This window comes from Euphorbia lathyris, chromosome 4, assembly GCF_963576675.1.
Source record: "Euphorbia lathyris chromosome 4, ddEupLath1.1, whole genome shotgun sequence".
Taxonomy (NCBI): domain Eukaryota; kingdom Viridiplantae; phylum Streptophyta; class Magnoliopsida; order Malpighiales; family Euphorbiaceae; genus Euphorbia; species Euphorbia lathyris.
The window spans coordinates 25,901,671-25,917,828 of NC_088913.1; the positions used below are offsets into that span (position 1 = coordinate 25,901,671).

General features: G+C 33.5%; 2 protein-coding genes across 4 annotated transcripts; one reads left to right on the forward strand and one right to left on the reverse strand.

The window, feature by feature from the left end:
* The first annotated feature begins 4,881 nt into the window (after positions 1-4,881).
* LOC136225869 (oligopeptide transporter 4) lies at positions 4,882-11,552 on the forward strand. The gene is made up of 6 exons (XM_066014007.1): positions 4,882-5,525; positions 6,827-6,924; positions 8,946-9,515; positions 9,700-9,952; positions 10,142-10,324; positions 10,570-11,552. The coding sequence occupies exons 1-6, from the start codon at positions 4,992-4,994 to the stop codon at positions 11,182-11,184; spliced, it is 2,253 nt and encodes a 750-aa protein (XP_065870079.1). The 5' UTR covers positions 4,882-4,991; the 3' UTR covers positions 11,185-11,552.
* LOC136225870 (uncharacterized) lies at positions 11,067-14,972 on the reverse strand. 3 transcript variants are annotated; one of them, XM_066014008.1, is made up of 9 exons: positions 14,631-14,968; positions 14,438-14,539; positions 14,194-14,353; positions 13,916-14,095; positions 12,946-13,080; positions 12,648-12,730; positions 12,212-12,305; positions 12,010-12,108; positions 11,067-11,205 (listed from the first exon to the last, which is right to left on the reverse strand). In XM_066014008.1, the coding sequence occupies exons 1-8, from the start codon at positions 14,906-14,908 to the stop codon at positions 12,013-12,015; spliced, it is 1,128 nt and encodes a 375-aa protein (XP_065870080.1). In that variant the 5' UTR covers positions 14,909-14,968; the 3' UTR covers positions 11,067-11,205; positions 12,010-12,012. The 3 variants fall into 3 exon arrangements, with proteins under 3 accessions (XP_065870080.1, XP_065870082.1, XP_065870081.1); XM_066014009.1 differs by having other exon boundaries at positions 11,068-11,202; positions 14,631-14,969; XM_066014010.1 differs by lacking the exon at positions 13,916-14,095 and having other exon boundaries at positions 14,631-14,972.
* Between the last annotated feature and the right edge of the window lie 1,186 nt (positions 14,973-16,158).

Here is a 16,158-nt window from a genome sequence, read left to right on the forward strand (position 1 = left end):
GAAATAATAATAATAATCATAATAATAATAATAATAAGAGATGCCCATGCAAATTTTGAGTCAGCTTTTGCTGCTTGGGTATCCGTAGTGACCATGTTATAAAATCCATTTCAAAAAAACTATATTTATTATTTGGAAAATAAGGATAAAATTGGTATTTAGCTATGCATAATGTATACTTAATCATTTATAAGTAGTAAAGTCCAGAATTATATATAAGGGGGCGTTTGGTTCACAAGGGGTAAGAGAAAAAGAATGAAGAAAGGGAAACTGAAGGAAAGAAAATGAATAAGCATTAATTCCCTTATGTGTTTGGATATATTTAGGAAAGGGAATGGGGTAAAGGGAATCCAATTTCCTATAGAATTTGGGGTAATGGCTTAACCTAAAGTGGAGTAATTTCATAAGCTAAAATGGGTAAAGGGAATGAGTTTTTTTTTTAAAACAAACAACAACAAAGGGAATGAAACCCTCTCACTCTCATTGTCATTCCTAAAGACCCCGAACCAAACGCCCCCTAAGTAGTATATAATTGATTTATAAATGAAAATATAAAAAGCATATATATATGTGTGCTCTTTTTTATTTTAATTTGAAAGTAAAGACTTATTATTAATTTCATAAAAAAAAGTTTTTTTTAGAAAATACTTGTAATTTCATTAGATAAAAAAATATATAACAAGTAAAATGTAAGGAATAATATTTCACACGATTACAGGCTAAAACCAATACACGAAAGGATAAAAAAAAACTTATTATTAGTTGTTAATGAAGCTTCTTTGGAGAATGTGGCAATCCCCCTCCTCCCTTTGAGTTCGTCTTCTGTGCGGCAAGTATAGGAAAGATAGAATCTTTGGTGGCCCGAAGGAGAGGGTTGTCAGCTGTTCCTTCCTCTGGAAAGGGCTTAGTGCTGTTTTTGCTGAGTTCTGTACGGGGATTGGCTTGGAGGTGGGTAATGGGAGATCCATTAGTTTCTGGTATGACACCTGGATTGGTGACAAACCGTTGATTGAGGTGTGCATCGCCCCTCCGCCGAATGATCTCCTCTCCTGGAGAATTGCTGATGTGGTGGACTCGGAGGGAGACTGGATCTGGTCTAAGTTCGACTCCTTTCTTAGCCTGGAGACCCTCCTTAATATTAGAGGTGTGAAGATTAGTAATCAGGAGGAGGATAAGGACAGACACTGCTGGGCCTTGACTAATAATGGTTCTTATTCTTGCAAATCGGCCTATGAAGCTTTTACCCCTAATAGGGCTGATCCTCCTTTGGAAATTTGGAAGTCCATTTGGGCCCTCAAAGTCCCCTACCGCATTAGGAGTTTCCTATGGCTGGGAGTCAAAGACAGGCTCCTCACGAATGCAGATAGACACAGAAGGCACTTGGCTGTATCTGGTGCCTGTAGCAGATGCAGCGGCCATGTGGAAACCTTGTGCCATGCTTTGAGGGATTGCCCGAATAGTAGAAAGGTTTGGGAAGGGGTCCTTCCTCACCACATCCTTCCTTCCTTTATGGGGTTCTCTGATATTGACTGGTTCTCTGAAGGCGTTAATGGGAATTTGTTGGCCAGTATGGAGCACGGGGCTATTCTCTTCGCTATTATTTGTCACCAAATGTGGAAATGGAGGAATGAAGAGTTATTTGCTGAGAAGACTGTCTTTATTCCTGACCTCCGGTTTTACTTCTCGAAAAAACTCTCTGTTATTACAAAGAGTTTTGAAGGAGAGCCCCTGGTTCACCCCTCCCCGGTTAAAGAGGTCCAGTTAGTTGGTTGGAGGAAGCCCAGGGAAGGGGTTGTCAAGTTGAATACGGATGGCTCCTGCCTTAGTAATGGCAGAATTGCTGCTGGTGGAGTTCTTCGGGATGCTGGTGGCGCCTGGCTGGCTGGGTTTACCCATAACTTAGGTACGGGCTCCTCCTTTACTGCAGAGCTCTGGGGGATCTTGTCTGGCATTAAACTCGCCATTCGCATGGGTGTTAAAAGACTTTCGGTGGAGTCTGACAATTTGGAGGCTATCAACAGGATTTCGGATAGACAGGCTGTTTGTCTTAAGAGTCAGAATCTCATTAAAGCCATCTTGAGGCTTCGTTCTGCCTTCGATTCTCTTACCTTCTCCCATATTTATAGGGAGCAAAACCGTGTGGCGGATCGCTTGGCAGCTGCTGGGCATGGGGGGATGTTAGGTGTTTCTACCCTTTCCGTTCCTCCTTCTTTTCTGTTACCTTCTCTTCTTGAGGATAGGATTGGGGTCAGTCTTCCTAGACTGATCCCGAGTTAGGTTTTTGTTTGTTTGTTTTTTTTTCTTCCCTTCTTACCAAAAAAAAAAAAAGTTGATTGATGTGCCACAATCTAAGCGTTTATAAAATGACATTATTTAATATATATAAGGTTAATTTGTCAATAATAATACTCTAAATTAGTTTTTTTTTTGTACTAAAATATATAAAAGTCAACAATGTCACATGGCACTAGATACATAATAAGTCCACAGTTTTTGAGTTTCACTTAATTGATTCATAGTATCATAAATCTCAATCCTTAAACCAATATATACATTGCATGACCGCCTAATATAATTTGTTATTAACTCTATCTTAATCTAAAATTAATCAAGGGATAATTTAGTCAAAATTTAGTATGATCTCGAATTTATTAAAACTAACTCCAAAAATCAATTTAATCCGCATGATTAATTACATGTTTGGTTCTTTTTAAAAAAAAAATTCAATAAAAACTCAACGAAAAATGAAATGAAACGAAAGTCTTCACAAAATGAGGAGCTGAGTCCCAACAAATTGGATTAGACCAATTAAAAGCAGTTTTAGCAAGCCATTTGCTACACTATTTGCACATCTCCTAACATAAGTAAGCTTAAGACTCGGACCATCTTTACCAATAAGTCAACATTGTTCGATCAACGCTCAAACTCACACATGTCCTTAACCATATTAAAGAAACTATTGACGACGACTTGAGAAGCATCCATCTCAATCCAAACGTTCTGAAGTTGAAAGTCTCTAACCCAAGATACCTCCTTCAACTAATAAGCTTATGTGAACGTTGTTGGCCATATATATGCTCATGATACACTGAGTGCGGCAAAATAACACGTCCCAAGTAGCCCCCACTCACCAACCCAAAACGCACATGGCGAGAATTTTCATCGTGTGTTTCCAATATATGTAAATGTGTTTTAAAACCCAAAACATGAGAATTTAAATAAAATGAACAAAATATCTAGATGATATGAAATTAGACTTTCACACAATAAGTGATGTGTATTTATTTCCAATATTTTTAGGTTCTCCTATGGTCATATAGGTGAATTAGTAACCCATTTAATCAATTTTCTATAATTAATTTGCAGCTAATGCTCCAAGAGTGGAAAACGTGAAGAATGGAAAATGTCATATTTTGTGCCTTTTTAGTGGCACTTTCTCTAAGAATTTTAGAATAATTTTTATTTTCAGTAATTTGGGGTGTAATAGTCTTTTGTCATTTCCACAACAAACGTTATGGAACCTTTTCTTAGAATGAGTGTATAATTTTAACTATTTTTATACTAGACTTGATGAAAAAGCTTTACAAGCTTCTTCTCCTTCTCCATTTTTTTAGAACTAATCTTATGGTTTTAATGCTTTTAACTATAGTTATATGTATGATTAAAGTTACTTTTCCTAAATTTAGAAATGAATTAGGACGAATGCTTAAATTTGAGATAATACCAAACTCACTTTAACATGTTTTACCTATTTACAATTTTATATATTATTACACTGTTTGGAAAATATTTGTTAGTTATTAGCTGATTATATTAGTTCTTAGTTGATTACATTTTTAGTTAACTGATTGTATAAACTTGATTGGTAAAAGTTACCTGATTGCTAATACTTATTTATGTAAAATGACATAAAACCTTTGATTGAGGTTCAAAGGTAGTAATTAGGGGTAAAAATATATTTAAAAAAAATAAAACGATAAGCTAATTAAAAAAGCTCATAAAACCAATTTTTCAAAAAAAAAAAAGGACCCAATAAACTGTTTCAAACCTCTATTCACCAAACACCACTATTAGAGATTTGACTAGTTAAAAAGTTTTAAAATGGCTCAAACACCTAATTTTATCCTAAAAAGCTTTTTTTACCAAATATTTATATTCGATCAGATGCATCTTAAGTCCAATCAGATACATCTTAAATTTAAGATCTATCTAATTAAATATAAATATTTATATTTGCATATTAAATTTTGAAGCCCTTATAAATTTGTAACCAGTTCCTTAGAGCATCTCCAATAGAGGGTGTCCAAAAAAGTGTCAAGCTGATGTGGCATTTAGTTTGACAACTTTTAAAGGGTGCCCACTATTGGAGTGATGGTGGGTGCCAAAAAAGTTGTCAAAAGGTTGCCAATTTTTGGCAACTTTGAAGCAAGGTTGCCAAATATTTTTTAATATAAAAAAATTTATTTACTTGAATACTATTGGTTCACATTTTTGATGAATTTCTCTCTCATTTCACTATTAGTTGATAATATTTATAATTAAATAAATTATGTATTAAGTAATGATTTGTGGAGTCATTGTGGCAATTTTTAAAGTTGCTTTACTATTGACGCATTTTTAAATAAAAGTTGTCAAGAGTGATATAGAATACTAAATTAATAAAATATTATATTTTAATATGACGTGTTAATTTTTGGCATTTTTTGGAACTACTTTTGTTGGAGATGCTCTTATACATTCTTATCTACCGCCCTATTTATCATAGGGTATTTCAGTCCATATAAATATGACAAAATCAGTTGACTTAAAAACATTCCCATTCTACCCCCAAACATGCCCCTACCCACCCCTGTAATATAGTAGACATAATAATACTAGTTTAGTGTATCCCCACATACGAACATGCAATAAAATAAGTAGCTTTCTTCTTCTTCTTTCTCCTACTTGTAAACTATACCCCAAACAAAGCTTCCCATTTTCTCACCTCCATAATGGGCACTCTAGAGCCACCACAAACGCCCATCGGCGACACTAAATTCTCCGACCCAGAAAAACCCATCTCCACCATCGAAGACGACGACGTTTCCCCAATTGAAGAAGTCCGGTTAACCGTCGCAAACACCGACGATCCGACCCTTCCAATATGGACATTCAGGATGTGGTTCTTGGGTTTAATATCATGTTGTCTTCTTTCTTTTCTCAACATGTTCTTTTCTTACAGAACAGAACCTCTTGTGATTACTCAGATAACAGTTCAAGTTGCTACACTTCCTATCGGGCGTTTCATGGCGGCTGTGTTGCCGTCGACCAAGTTTGGGATCCCTGGATTCGGGTCGAAAAAGTATTCGTTGAACCCGGGTCCGTTTAATATGAAGGAACATGTTCTTATTTCGATATTTGCTAATGCTGGAAGTGCATTTGGGAGTGGATCTGCTTATGCTGTTGGAATTGTTACGATTATCAGAGCTTTTTATGGCAGGAAAATTTCTTTCTTGGCTAGTTGGATTCTCATTTTAACTACTCAGGTAATTATTATTCAATTTTGTCCAATTTAATTCTTTAAAAAAATAATTTCTTTCTTAAAAAAATTTAATATTTACTTAAAAAAAGGGTAAGATTGAAATAAATTTTCTATTATGGGGACAAAATTGAGCTAAATTTTTTTTATTATGATGTTAGTAAAATTGAGTTATTGGTAAAATTAATCTTCCTTAATAAAATTTAACTTCTTTTAGTTGTCCAACTTAGAAAAATATCTTTGTTTAATTTTTTTTTTTAGAAAATATCTTTGTTTAATTTAATTGAAATATTTCTTTTAGAAGAATCATAAATATTTCCAAGGGTAAAGTAAAAAAAAACTCATGGGCTTTCATTTTTTTTTTGTTAAACTCGTGCTTGAATAATTTTTTTTTTTTTTTGTCTAAACGGAGAATAAGGCTTTCGTTTGCGATTAGGAGATGACTAAAGTTTTTCGCTTTACTAAAAACAAGGACTTCAAAATTAAAATGAGCGTTGACGACTTCAAAATTAAAAAATTCAAATATTTAATGATATTCTAACAAACTTTAATTCTTCAACTTTTTAATTTTGAGGTTATTTAAGTGTTGTTTGTTGAGGAGCAAGAAAGTAAATGTTTTAAAGAGAGAAAGCTCTAAAAATGATGTTTTTGGAAAATGAAATTTTTTCTTCCATAATAAATATGATCTAAACAACTTTAATTTTTGGAGTTTTCCATTTTGAGATCATTAATGGTCATTTTTATAGTTTCAAACTAAACAATCCTCATTTTTAGCAAAACAAAAACCTAAGTTCCCATTTGAAAAAAAAAAAAATTGTTCAAGCACCAGATTGAGGAAAAGTGAAAGCATAAAGGATTTTTTTTGGACAAGCCTTCTAAGTTCAAACCTAGTTTTGTTTTGTATAGTTTTTTTTTTTTTAATAGAAAGAATAATTTTTGGCTTGGAATTAGGGGTTATGATTGTAATTTTCAAAAGATTCCTTATTTTTTAGGCTACATAAAAAAAATTGCAAACTTTTTAATGGGGAAGGATTTTCTTTTGTTAAAAGAAAGAGTAAAGAAGAATCTTGGATTCGGTGGTTGAGAATTATTATAATTGCAAGTTTGATAAGAAAAATGATAATGATTATGTAAAGAGATTATTCAAAGGTTTTGGTGTTTGAGTAAAGAAAAAATAATTTTATTTTATTTTTTATGATTATGCAAAGAGAATATAGAATTTGACCCATTATCTAAAGTGGGGATTATTTTAATTGAAGTGAAAGAATGGATTAAGAAAATGGTAATGGATGGAATATGTTTAATTAGGTATTAGGATATGGTTGGGCTGGACTGCTAAGGAAATATGTGGTGGAACCTGCTCATATGTGGTGGCCTAGTACTCTCGTTCAGGTCTCACTCTTCAGGTATATATGTACCTCTTTTCTACACTAATATATTACTCCGAAAGCATACTGTGAAGATTTTATTTTGGGTAAACTAAAAAAAAACTCATATACGAGACTTGGAAAAAAATGTCAAAAGGTGACTGACTTTTTTCGTTTTGTCAAGAAAATGGCTGAGGTCTTTCGTTTTACTAAAAATAAGGATCTTAAAATTAAAATGAGGGTTGACGACCTCAAAATCGAAAATTCAAAGACTCAGTCATATTATAAGAAACTTTAATTCTTCAACTTTTTAATTTAAAAGCCATTTAGATGTTGTTTGGTGAACAAAAAAAATGAATGTTTTGGAGAGAAAACTCTGAAAATAATGATCTTGAAAAATAAAAAATTTGGTTCTATAGTAAATGTGGTATTTAACAACTTTAATTCTTAGGATTTTCTATTTTAAAGTCAATAACAATCATTTCCTAATATCAAACTAAAAGATCATTGTTTTAAGGAACCGAAAAAGCTATCACCTTTTGGGCAAAATTTTTCTCAAAAACCAGTTTGACAATGGTTTTTTTTTTGGACTTTATCATTTTATTTTTATGTTTATATATATAATTAAAGGGTAAAATATAAAAATACCCCTAACGTTTACAATCATAAGCAATTTTACCTCTAATGTCTAAAACGATGCAATTTTACTCCTAACATTACCAGTCAAAAGCAATTTTACTCCTAACATTAACAAATTGGGTCAATTTGATAACTTTATCAAACTATATATATTTTTATTAGTTTTCCACTCTAATGAAGTACTAAAATAAAATACTTTCCTTTCAAAGTGGACTTATCCAATGAAAAATTGGATGATCTTGGCATACTAATCATATATGTCGTCTATATTATAACATCACATTATTTTCCCAAAGAAAAATAAAAATATTACACAACTTGGGAGAAGTTTATACTAATCAAATCAGTAATCCCGCAAATTCTGACTTAAATTAATCCAGCAGTGCCATATGTAGACAATTAAAGCACTACTCATTTTTCTCTTTTATTGACTATTGGTTTTGTCATATTCTTCTCTCTGAAATAAGTCAACTGCTTAAGTCTGAATGATAATATATTATTGAGATTTTAAAAATAATTTTAAAATTCCACTTTCAATCATATTTACAAGTGATTTCATAAAGCTTGTGTGAACTTTCACCAAGTTGTAAGAGAGCCAATTTGCGACGAGATCACCGCAACTAGCAATAAAGATCTATCATGAAATCATGTGAACAACTTTTTGACAATTTTCTTTATAGCTGTTGCTTTTATAGCTTACTAAATTCAAAGTATTCAAATCATCAAAATCAACAAATTAATCGCAACATGTAAAGTTCCGTACAAAATAGTATTGTGATGTCAAAATTATTTTAACCATGTCGTAAAAAAAAGTTCACTTGAAAAATCATCAGGAGAAAGTAGAGGTTCTAGGATCAGACCGCTGTGATAAAGTATAAATTTGCTCCTAAAAAATATTAGGGAAGTGTATATATAAGTACTTGTTCCTAACATTCAAATTTGAGCAATTTTGAATCTAAATAACGGTACATGAAAACAATTTTGGATTCATATAATAGAACCCATAAAACAAGACTGTTACTAGACGAGCAATTGCAAGGTGTTGGTTGCATCCCCAAAGGGCTGTGTATCTTTTTTTTTTTGGCCTAGTCCAAGCCAAAACGACGTCGTTTTCATGAGTAGGGATAAAAAAAAAATTTAAACTTAACTCATATGGCAGTCAAAGGTTGATCCGCCTCTACGTTGGAAACCTTGAGGAATTTTTTTTTACCAATTTGTACGTTAAGAATATATCTGCACTTCCTAAAAAAAACGTTAGAGAAAATTTGGATTTTATCCCTTTCATATAGTAGACCGTGTTTTATGATTATATTTCCTATATTTCCAAGCGGCAAAATGTCTATCAAGCCTTCAAAATTTTCGTGTTTTGCTAATTAAGTTTACTCAGCTAATGTCTACAAGAAAATCTCATAATTTTGCAGGGCTTTGCATGAAAAAGACGACAAAAGTCAAAGAATGACAAGAGCAAAGTTCTTCGTAATTGCACTAGTATGCAGTTTTTCTTGGTATCTAGTTCCAGGATACCTATTCACAACATTGTCAAGCATTTCATGGGTATGCTGGGTGTTTTCAAAGTCAGTAACAGCACAACAACTTGGCTCAGGCATGAGGGGACTCGGACTCGGAGCTCTGACCCTTGATTGGAGTGTCGTGGCTTCTTTCTTGTTCAGCCCCCTCGTCAGCCCTTTCTTTGCAATTGTCAATGTTTTTGTGGGCTATGTTTTGATAATCTACATAGCCATTCCAATTTCTTACTGGGGCCTAGGCTTGTATAATGCACATAGATTTCCTATTTTCTCTTCACACTTGTTTACAGCTCAAGGCCAAAGGTATGACATAAGAGCCATTGTTAATGACAAGTTTGAGCTAGATCTTCCAAAGTATGAGCAGCAAGGACGAATTCATTTGAGCATGTTTTTCGCTCTTACTTATGGTTTCGGTTTCGCAACCATCGCTTCTACTCTTACGCATGTGGCCTTGTTTTATGGAAGGTAATCTCTCACTCATCAATTAATCAGAAGCTTAACTATAAATTGCCAGTTTTTCATTTCTATGAATTCAGCTAACTGGTATGCAACAAAAAAGGCAACCACTAAAATTTCATGGCCATGACAAGTTCATGTCTCTTATGAGATTGATGTTCAAGTTCTAAGCTACTAACTACATATTTCACAGGGAGATATTTGGACGGTATCGTGCTTCACATAAGGGCAAGGAGGATATTCATACCAGACTGATGAAAAGATACAAAGACATACCTTCCTGGTGGTTTCACCTGTTACTGGCTGTGACACTTGCAGTTTCCCTTATTCTCTGTATAGTCTTGAATGATCAGGTTCAGATGCCATGGTGGGGACTTCTCTTTGCCAGCGCTATGGCTTTCTTCTTCACCCTTCCTATCAGCATCATAACTGCCACAACAAACCAGGTAATTCAATCGACGTTTTGCCCACATTTGCATATATAAACCTGATAAAAGACAATAAACTGGTTATAGATACTTCACAAATAATAGATACACTGGTTATACCATAAGAAGTATCTGTAAACTTCGCCTCCACTTCCCCATCTGTACAAGCTGTTGTCTACAACTACTGACTTCATATTTTATGTATAGACACCAGGCCTAAACATAATAACGGAGTACGTCATGGGTATCATATATCCAGGCAGACCAATAGCCAATGTTTGCTTCAAAACCTATGGTTACATGAGCATGTCTCAGGCTGTCTCCTTCCTCAATGATTTCAAGCTAGGGCACTACATGAAGATACCTCCAAGATCAATGTTCCTGGTTCAGGTACAATTTGTTTTCTTCAAAACAAGGGCAATCAAAGCAAATTTATTAAATCCTTAGAATTCCAACTTGTGATAAACTATCAAATACACACACACACACACACACACACACATATATATATATATATATATATATATATATATATATATGCCCTATTGTTTGGTTTTACAATACAGCTATCACTTTGAATTACAACCACTGATATATATTATTTCTATGTTTCTTTTCTTATTGGGGATGCCTAGTTCATTGGAACAATGCTTGCTGGAACCATCAACCTTTCCGTCGCATGGTGGCTGCTGAACTCCATTAACAACATATGCCAGGATGATCTGCTTCCCCCTAACAGTCCATGGACATGCCCAGGTGACAGAGTCTTCTTTGATGCTTCAGTCATATGGGGTTTGGTGGGACCTAAACGTATCTTTGGAAGTCTTGGAAACTATCAAGCAATGAATTGGTTCTTCGTTGGAGGTGCAATGGGACCCATTATCGTTTGGTTGATGCACAAGGCATTCCCAAAGCAATCCTGGATTCCCCTTATTAACCTTCCAGTTCTTCTAGGATCAACTGGAATGATGCCTCCAGCAACAGCAGTTAACTATAATTCCTGGATCATAGTAGGAACGATTTTCAATTTCTTCGTCTTCCGCTACAGAAAACAATGGTGGCAGAGATACAATTACATTCTTTCAGCAGCACTGGATGCAGGAGTGGCTTTCATGGCAGTGCTGTTATACTTTTCAGTGGGCATGGAAAACAGAACTTTAAGTTGGTGGGGCACAGATGGGGAACACTGTGATTTAGCAACTTGTCCAACAGCCAAGGGCATAAATATTGATGGCTGTCCAGTGAACTAATGGTGGTGTTGCTTGTCTCTGCTAAAGGAATTACACAGAACAGATATATCAAATGATGAAAAATAGAACCGACAATGAACTATACAAGTGGAGCAATCATATTTACTGTAGGTTTATAAGCATTATTATTCTTAATGTTAGTTCTGTTCTTATGCAAGTGCTATATCATTTTAAATTTTCAAACGGAAGTGAAACAAGAGCGTTCCCTCTGTATAGGACAATCTTGTTCATATCAACATGTTACTTGAATCATGACCCAATATGTATATATACATTACACCATGCTTTGATGCCAAGAGCAATAGCAACAGGGTTTTCACACTACTGATGCATATGAATAGAAGAATGTTGTAGAAAAAGTTATATTTTATGGGAGAGCCATTTCTAAGCTATAATAGAAATAAAGATTATTGAAAAAGAAAAAAAAAAAAGACAATGTACACTAAATATGCAATACACATCCGAACAACTTCTAATCAAATTGGGAAGCCAATATATGATGCTATGCTTTATTGAAGAGTTCATTCATGATCTAAAATTCATCTGCAGAAATTAGAATATTTTCACATAATTATATTAATCCTCTGAACGATGGGTAAAGCTAAAGTGTCTTGCCTTTTAGAAAACATATATTCCCCAATAAACAGGAGTATTTAGGTTGACCGGGAAGGATCTAGCACCAAGCAATAATGAGTCTTGCAGATACTAATGCTGAACCATAGGTGTTTTTGCAGTTGTGCAACAAGATGTATTGAAGAGAGGACCAGACAAGCCAACAAGTCAACAGACATAATTTTTAGTCGGTTAATGCATTTCATATATTACCAATCATGAGGCATTATCTGGATTTGAAAGCCACAGATTATACTCATCCATCCGTATAATAAAGGAGCTGGAACTTGGTGAGCCACCTCCACCATATGCCTTCATGTTCATTCAGAAAACAAAGCCCAACTTGCTTAATAAGTTCCAGACAAAATAGCCAATACAAGAAGATAAAACCTCATCATTTGGTTCTGAAGCATACCTTGGAAACTTCCATGGTATCAGTAGCACTGTCTGTACTCCTCAAGCACATCTTAAGATTGTTCCTTTGCATGTAAATTACAGCTCCTATGGGCCTAATAAGGAATACAGTCTTAGGAAACGTCCATTTATGCTACAATTAGCAATAAGCTTAACAACTATTAGAAAATATGATTTGGCAACTAGCAAGAGACTGTAATAAAGTGGTAAATTCATAAATGCTATCATGGAATAATGCAGTCGATGCTAAGTCTGCCAACCACCAAAATTGCAGAATTCAAGTCAGGTGCTAGCTCAAACAATAAACTACTCCAATATGACCCGGTTCGTGGCAACAATCAGTCGGAATTCGAACACAATAAAAGAATTGCTACAACTGAAGATACCAGGAGATAATCTTGGTTTAGATGCACTCATAATTATAAATAACCTATTACCTTAAACCAGCTGCAGCACTATTTACACTTAGTTGCCTGCCCATTTCATCACTTAATTTGGAATTGCCATCTGCTCGTACTCCCTGTAATTATGGAGCAAGACCAAATAAGACAGCATAAGTGGAAAGGAATTTCAAGCAAAACTTGCTGGCTCTAGGAATGAGATGGATGAGCAGTGATGCAATTTATTAAACATTTTCCTATAGGAAAAGTGGAAGATAGGAAACTGATTCAACAATAAGCAGGATAGATATAATAATAATAAAAGATGTTTCCAGAAGGATAGATCTTTACTTACCAGGCACTCCCCATAAAATCCTCTACCCAACCGAACTTTGAAAACTTTATCTAGCAGTTTTCTTGCTGAAGACCCATGGAAAGAAATAATTGAATTTCCCTTGGCAATTAAATCAGTGGAATTTATCTCCAACAACTACAAGAAGGGGCACGTCAAAAGGAATTCAGTATTGATTCAAATTTCGGATATCATGAAGACAAGAAAAGGCAGTAGAGAAACATGTTACTCGTTTAAACATTTAATAATCAAAATTAAATTTTCAAAAGATGAAAATAAATCATCATGCTTTTTGTAACTCGGGTTTTGACATGCAAAGAATACTTTCACTCTCCTACTCAGTCAAAGTTATAAAATAAATTAATTCAATTTAACGTATAGGAACAACTATATATTAGACAGAAAACTTGAGATAAGAAGTACTAATATGAGAAGCAATAGATACATCTAAAAGATACAAATTAGGAGACTATAATAAAAACAAACAAAAATCAGAGAAACCTATTTAACTATGCTAGTAAGACTGAGAACCTATTCATTAAGTAATTCTCCCCTGCCATTCACGATGGGGAATCATGGCATAAAAAAACTTCTATAAGTAAGAAGATTGATTATTAAATCCCCATGCTCATATTCCATATGACATTTATTTTTCCAGTGCAAAATCTCTAAGTTAGTCTAGATATTAAAAACTCACTCATTGGAATAGAAACAAACACACAACAAGCCTGACAGGTAATTTCTAGAATCTAGATTAAAAAACCCAAGACAACAGTTGTGCATATATAAAACTTCTCTCTAACACCTCTCTCTTTTTTTTGTCAAACACTGATGGAGGAAATTCAAAGTCATGAACCAAAACAGAATGCAACATCACAAATCAAGTTATATTTCGATTTAAGTGTCTATAATATAAAGAGGGCGCAATGAAATATACATACAAAAAAATTAATTGAAATTCAAGGCACCAAACCTCTTGATACATAAATGGGTTAGTAATGCAATTTATCTTTGAGCGCCATTCCCGTAATCCAGTATTAAAAGCTCTAATATCGGGTAAGCTCCATCGACGAAGACCAACATCTTCAATGTACTTAAGAACCATTTCAAACCGGTCTTTGTCTTCTACATTCAACAATCTGGAAGCTTCCCCCTTATTTTTTATCAATAGAAATGAACCCCCACTTTAATATGTACACTGCTTATAATCCTAGCAAACTATGTAGAGAATATATTGTGAAAATTACTTACATTAGGAAACTTCATTTCTACAAGCTTGGAAGAGAAATAGTCATAGACAGCACGAGAACTACTTTTCTCAATATCAACAAGAAATTTGACTCTCTCTGGACACGCTTCTATACAGGATTTCCTGGATAGTACTGATTTTCGGTGATCAAAACCTATTACCCTATAAATATAAAACCAATAAATTACTTATTTAGTTTGAAAACAAAATAATTATCACAAGGCGAAATGCTCATAGCTAGCTTACTCGCACATTGATTGCTGCGAAAGTCCAGCAGCAAATCGCGGTGGACCAAGGAAATCAAGAAGGTAACATTTTTCAAGTCCTTCGAATCGCAAATCTTCAACCCTGAAACAATCCAAAAACAAAAAATAGGTTAATTAGTTTACATGAGTACTATAATCGAGAAGAAGACGACATTTGCAGGTGATGTAGGGACCTGATGGGCTCAACGGTAGAGAATGGAAGGATAAGGAAGGAGAGATTGAGGCGGGAGAGGAAGAGGTGAGCAATGAGAGCACCGAAAGCACCGGAGAAAGAAGGGTAATTGTATAGGACCAAATTTGTGATCTTCTCTTCCCTTGCATTCTCTAATGCTTCTAAAGCAGCGTCTGATCGAAATCCATTAACTCCAGCTTTAGCGGCTTGAATTGGAGGTAATGTTGAAGGTAAGGTTGCTCTCGGAAATCTCCATCTTCGGCAGAGGAAGTGAACCATTGAATTAGTAAAAGCAGAAGTGCTACGCCTGTTTGTTTGAGAGCAAAATATTCCAGCGAAAATATAGTGCACAAAAATAAATATTTTTCAACCACTACATTTAGATTTTCAGTATTTTTTATTTCAATTATATATAACATAAAAAAAAAGATTCATAGGTATTAAACACAAATTAAACATCAAAAACACAGATAAATTATAATGTGTTGTTTGCTTCGCGGAATAGAAATAGAAATTCTTTAGAAATAATGGTTGATGGAATAAAAGTGGAAAATGGTGAAAACGCAAAAACCATATAAACTGGTTAACATAAAAAGAACATACAAAACCTGAAAATACATAAAAAAAAATGTGCAAATGGTAAAATGCAAAAAAATATGTAGAAACGTTGAAAACTGTGAAAACAAGAAAATGTAAAAAACACGAAAACACAAAAAACTTGAACAGATGTGAAAAATACGAAAATGTTAAAAACTTTAAAAACACGAAAACCTGAAAAAATATGGAAAACACAAAAACGTGAAAACACAAAAAAAAATTGTGAAAATTTGTTAAAAATATAAAAAGTGGAAAAATACGTAAATCAAGAAAAGTATAAAAATATTACAAACATGAAAACATGGAAAAAAATGGAAAACATGAAAATGTGAAAAAAAAATAATGTTAAAAACACAAAAAAACGTTTTTTTTTCACATTTTCAGTATTTTTTGTACGTTTTCTTGTGTTATTAAGGTTATTGTGTTTTGTTGCATTTTTCTTCATTTTTTCGGTTTTCCCTTTTTCATGTTTTTTTTTACGTTTTTTATTTTTCACATTTTGTTACTTTTTCGTGTTATTCATGTTTTTTTCATGTTTTCGTATTTTTCACGTTTTCGTGTTTTTTACGTTATTCATGTTTTGTTTGCATTTTTCGTCTTTTCATGTTTATCCGGTTTTTTCACATATTGTCATATTTTTGTGTTTTAACATTTTTCGCGTTTTTGTGTTTTTCGTGTTTTTTTTTTTTTGTGTTTTTCACGTTTTTGTATATTTCATATTTTGTTACTTTTTCGCGTTGTTCATGTTTTGTGTTGCTCTTTTTTTTTGCATTTTTGTGTTTTTCGCATTTGTTCACCTTTTTATGTTTTTTTGCGAGGATTTTTCATATTCTCGTATTTTGTAACGTTTTCACATTATTCATGTTTCATATTTTTCGTATTTTTACATTTTTTTACATTTTCTCTTATTTTTTCATTCTTTTTCCATTGAT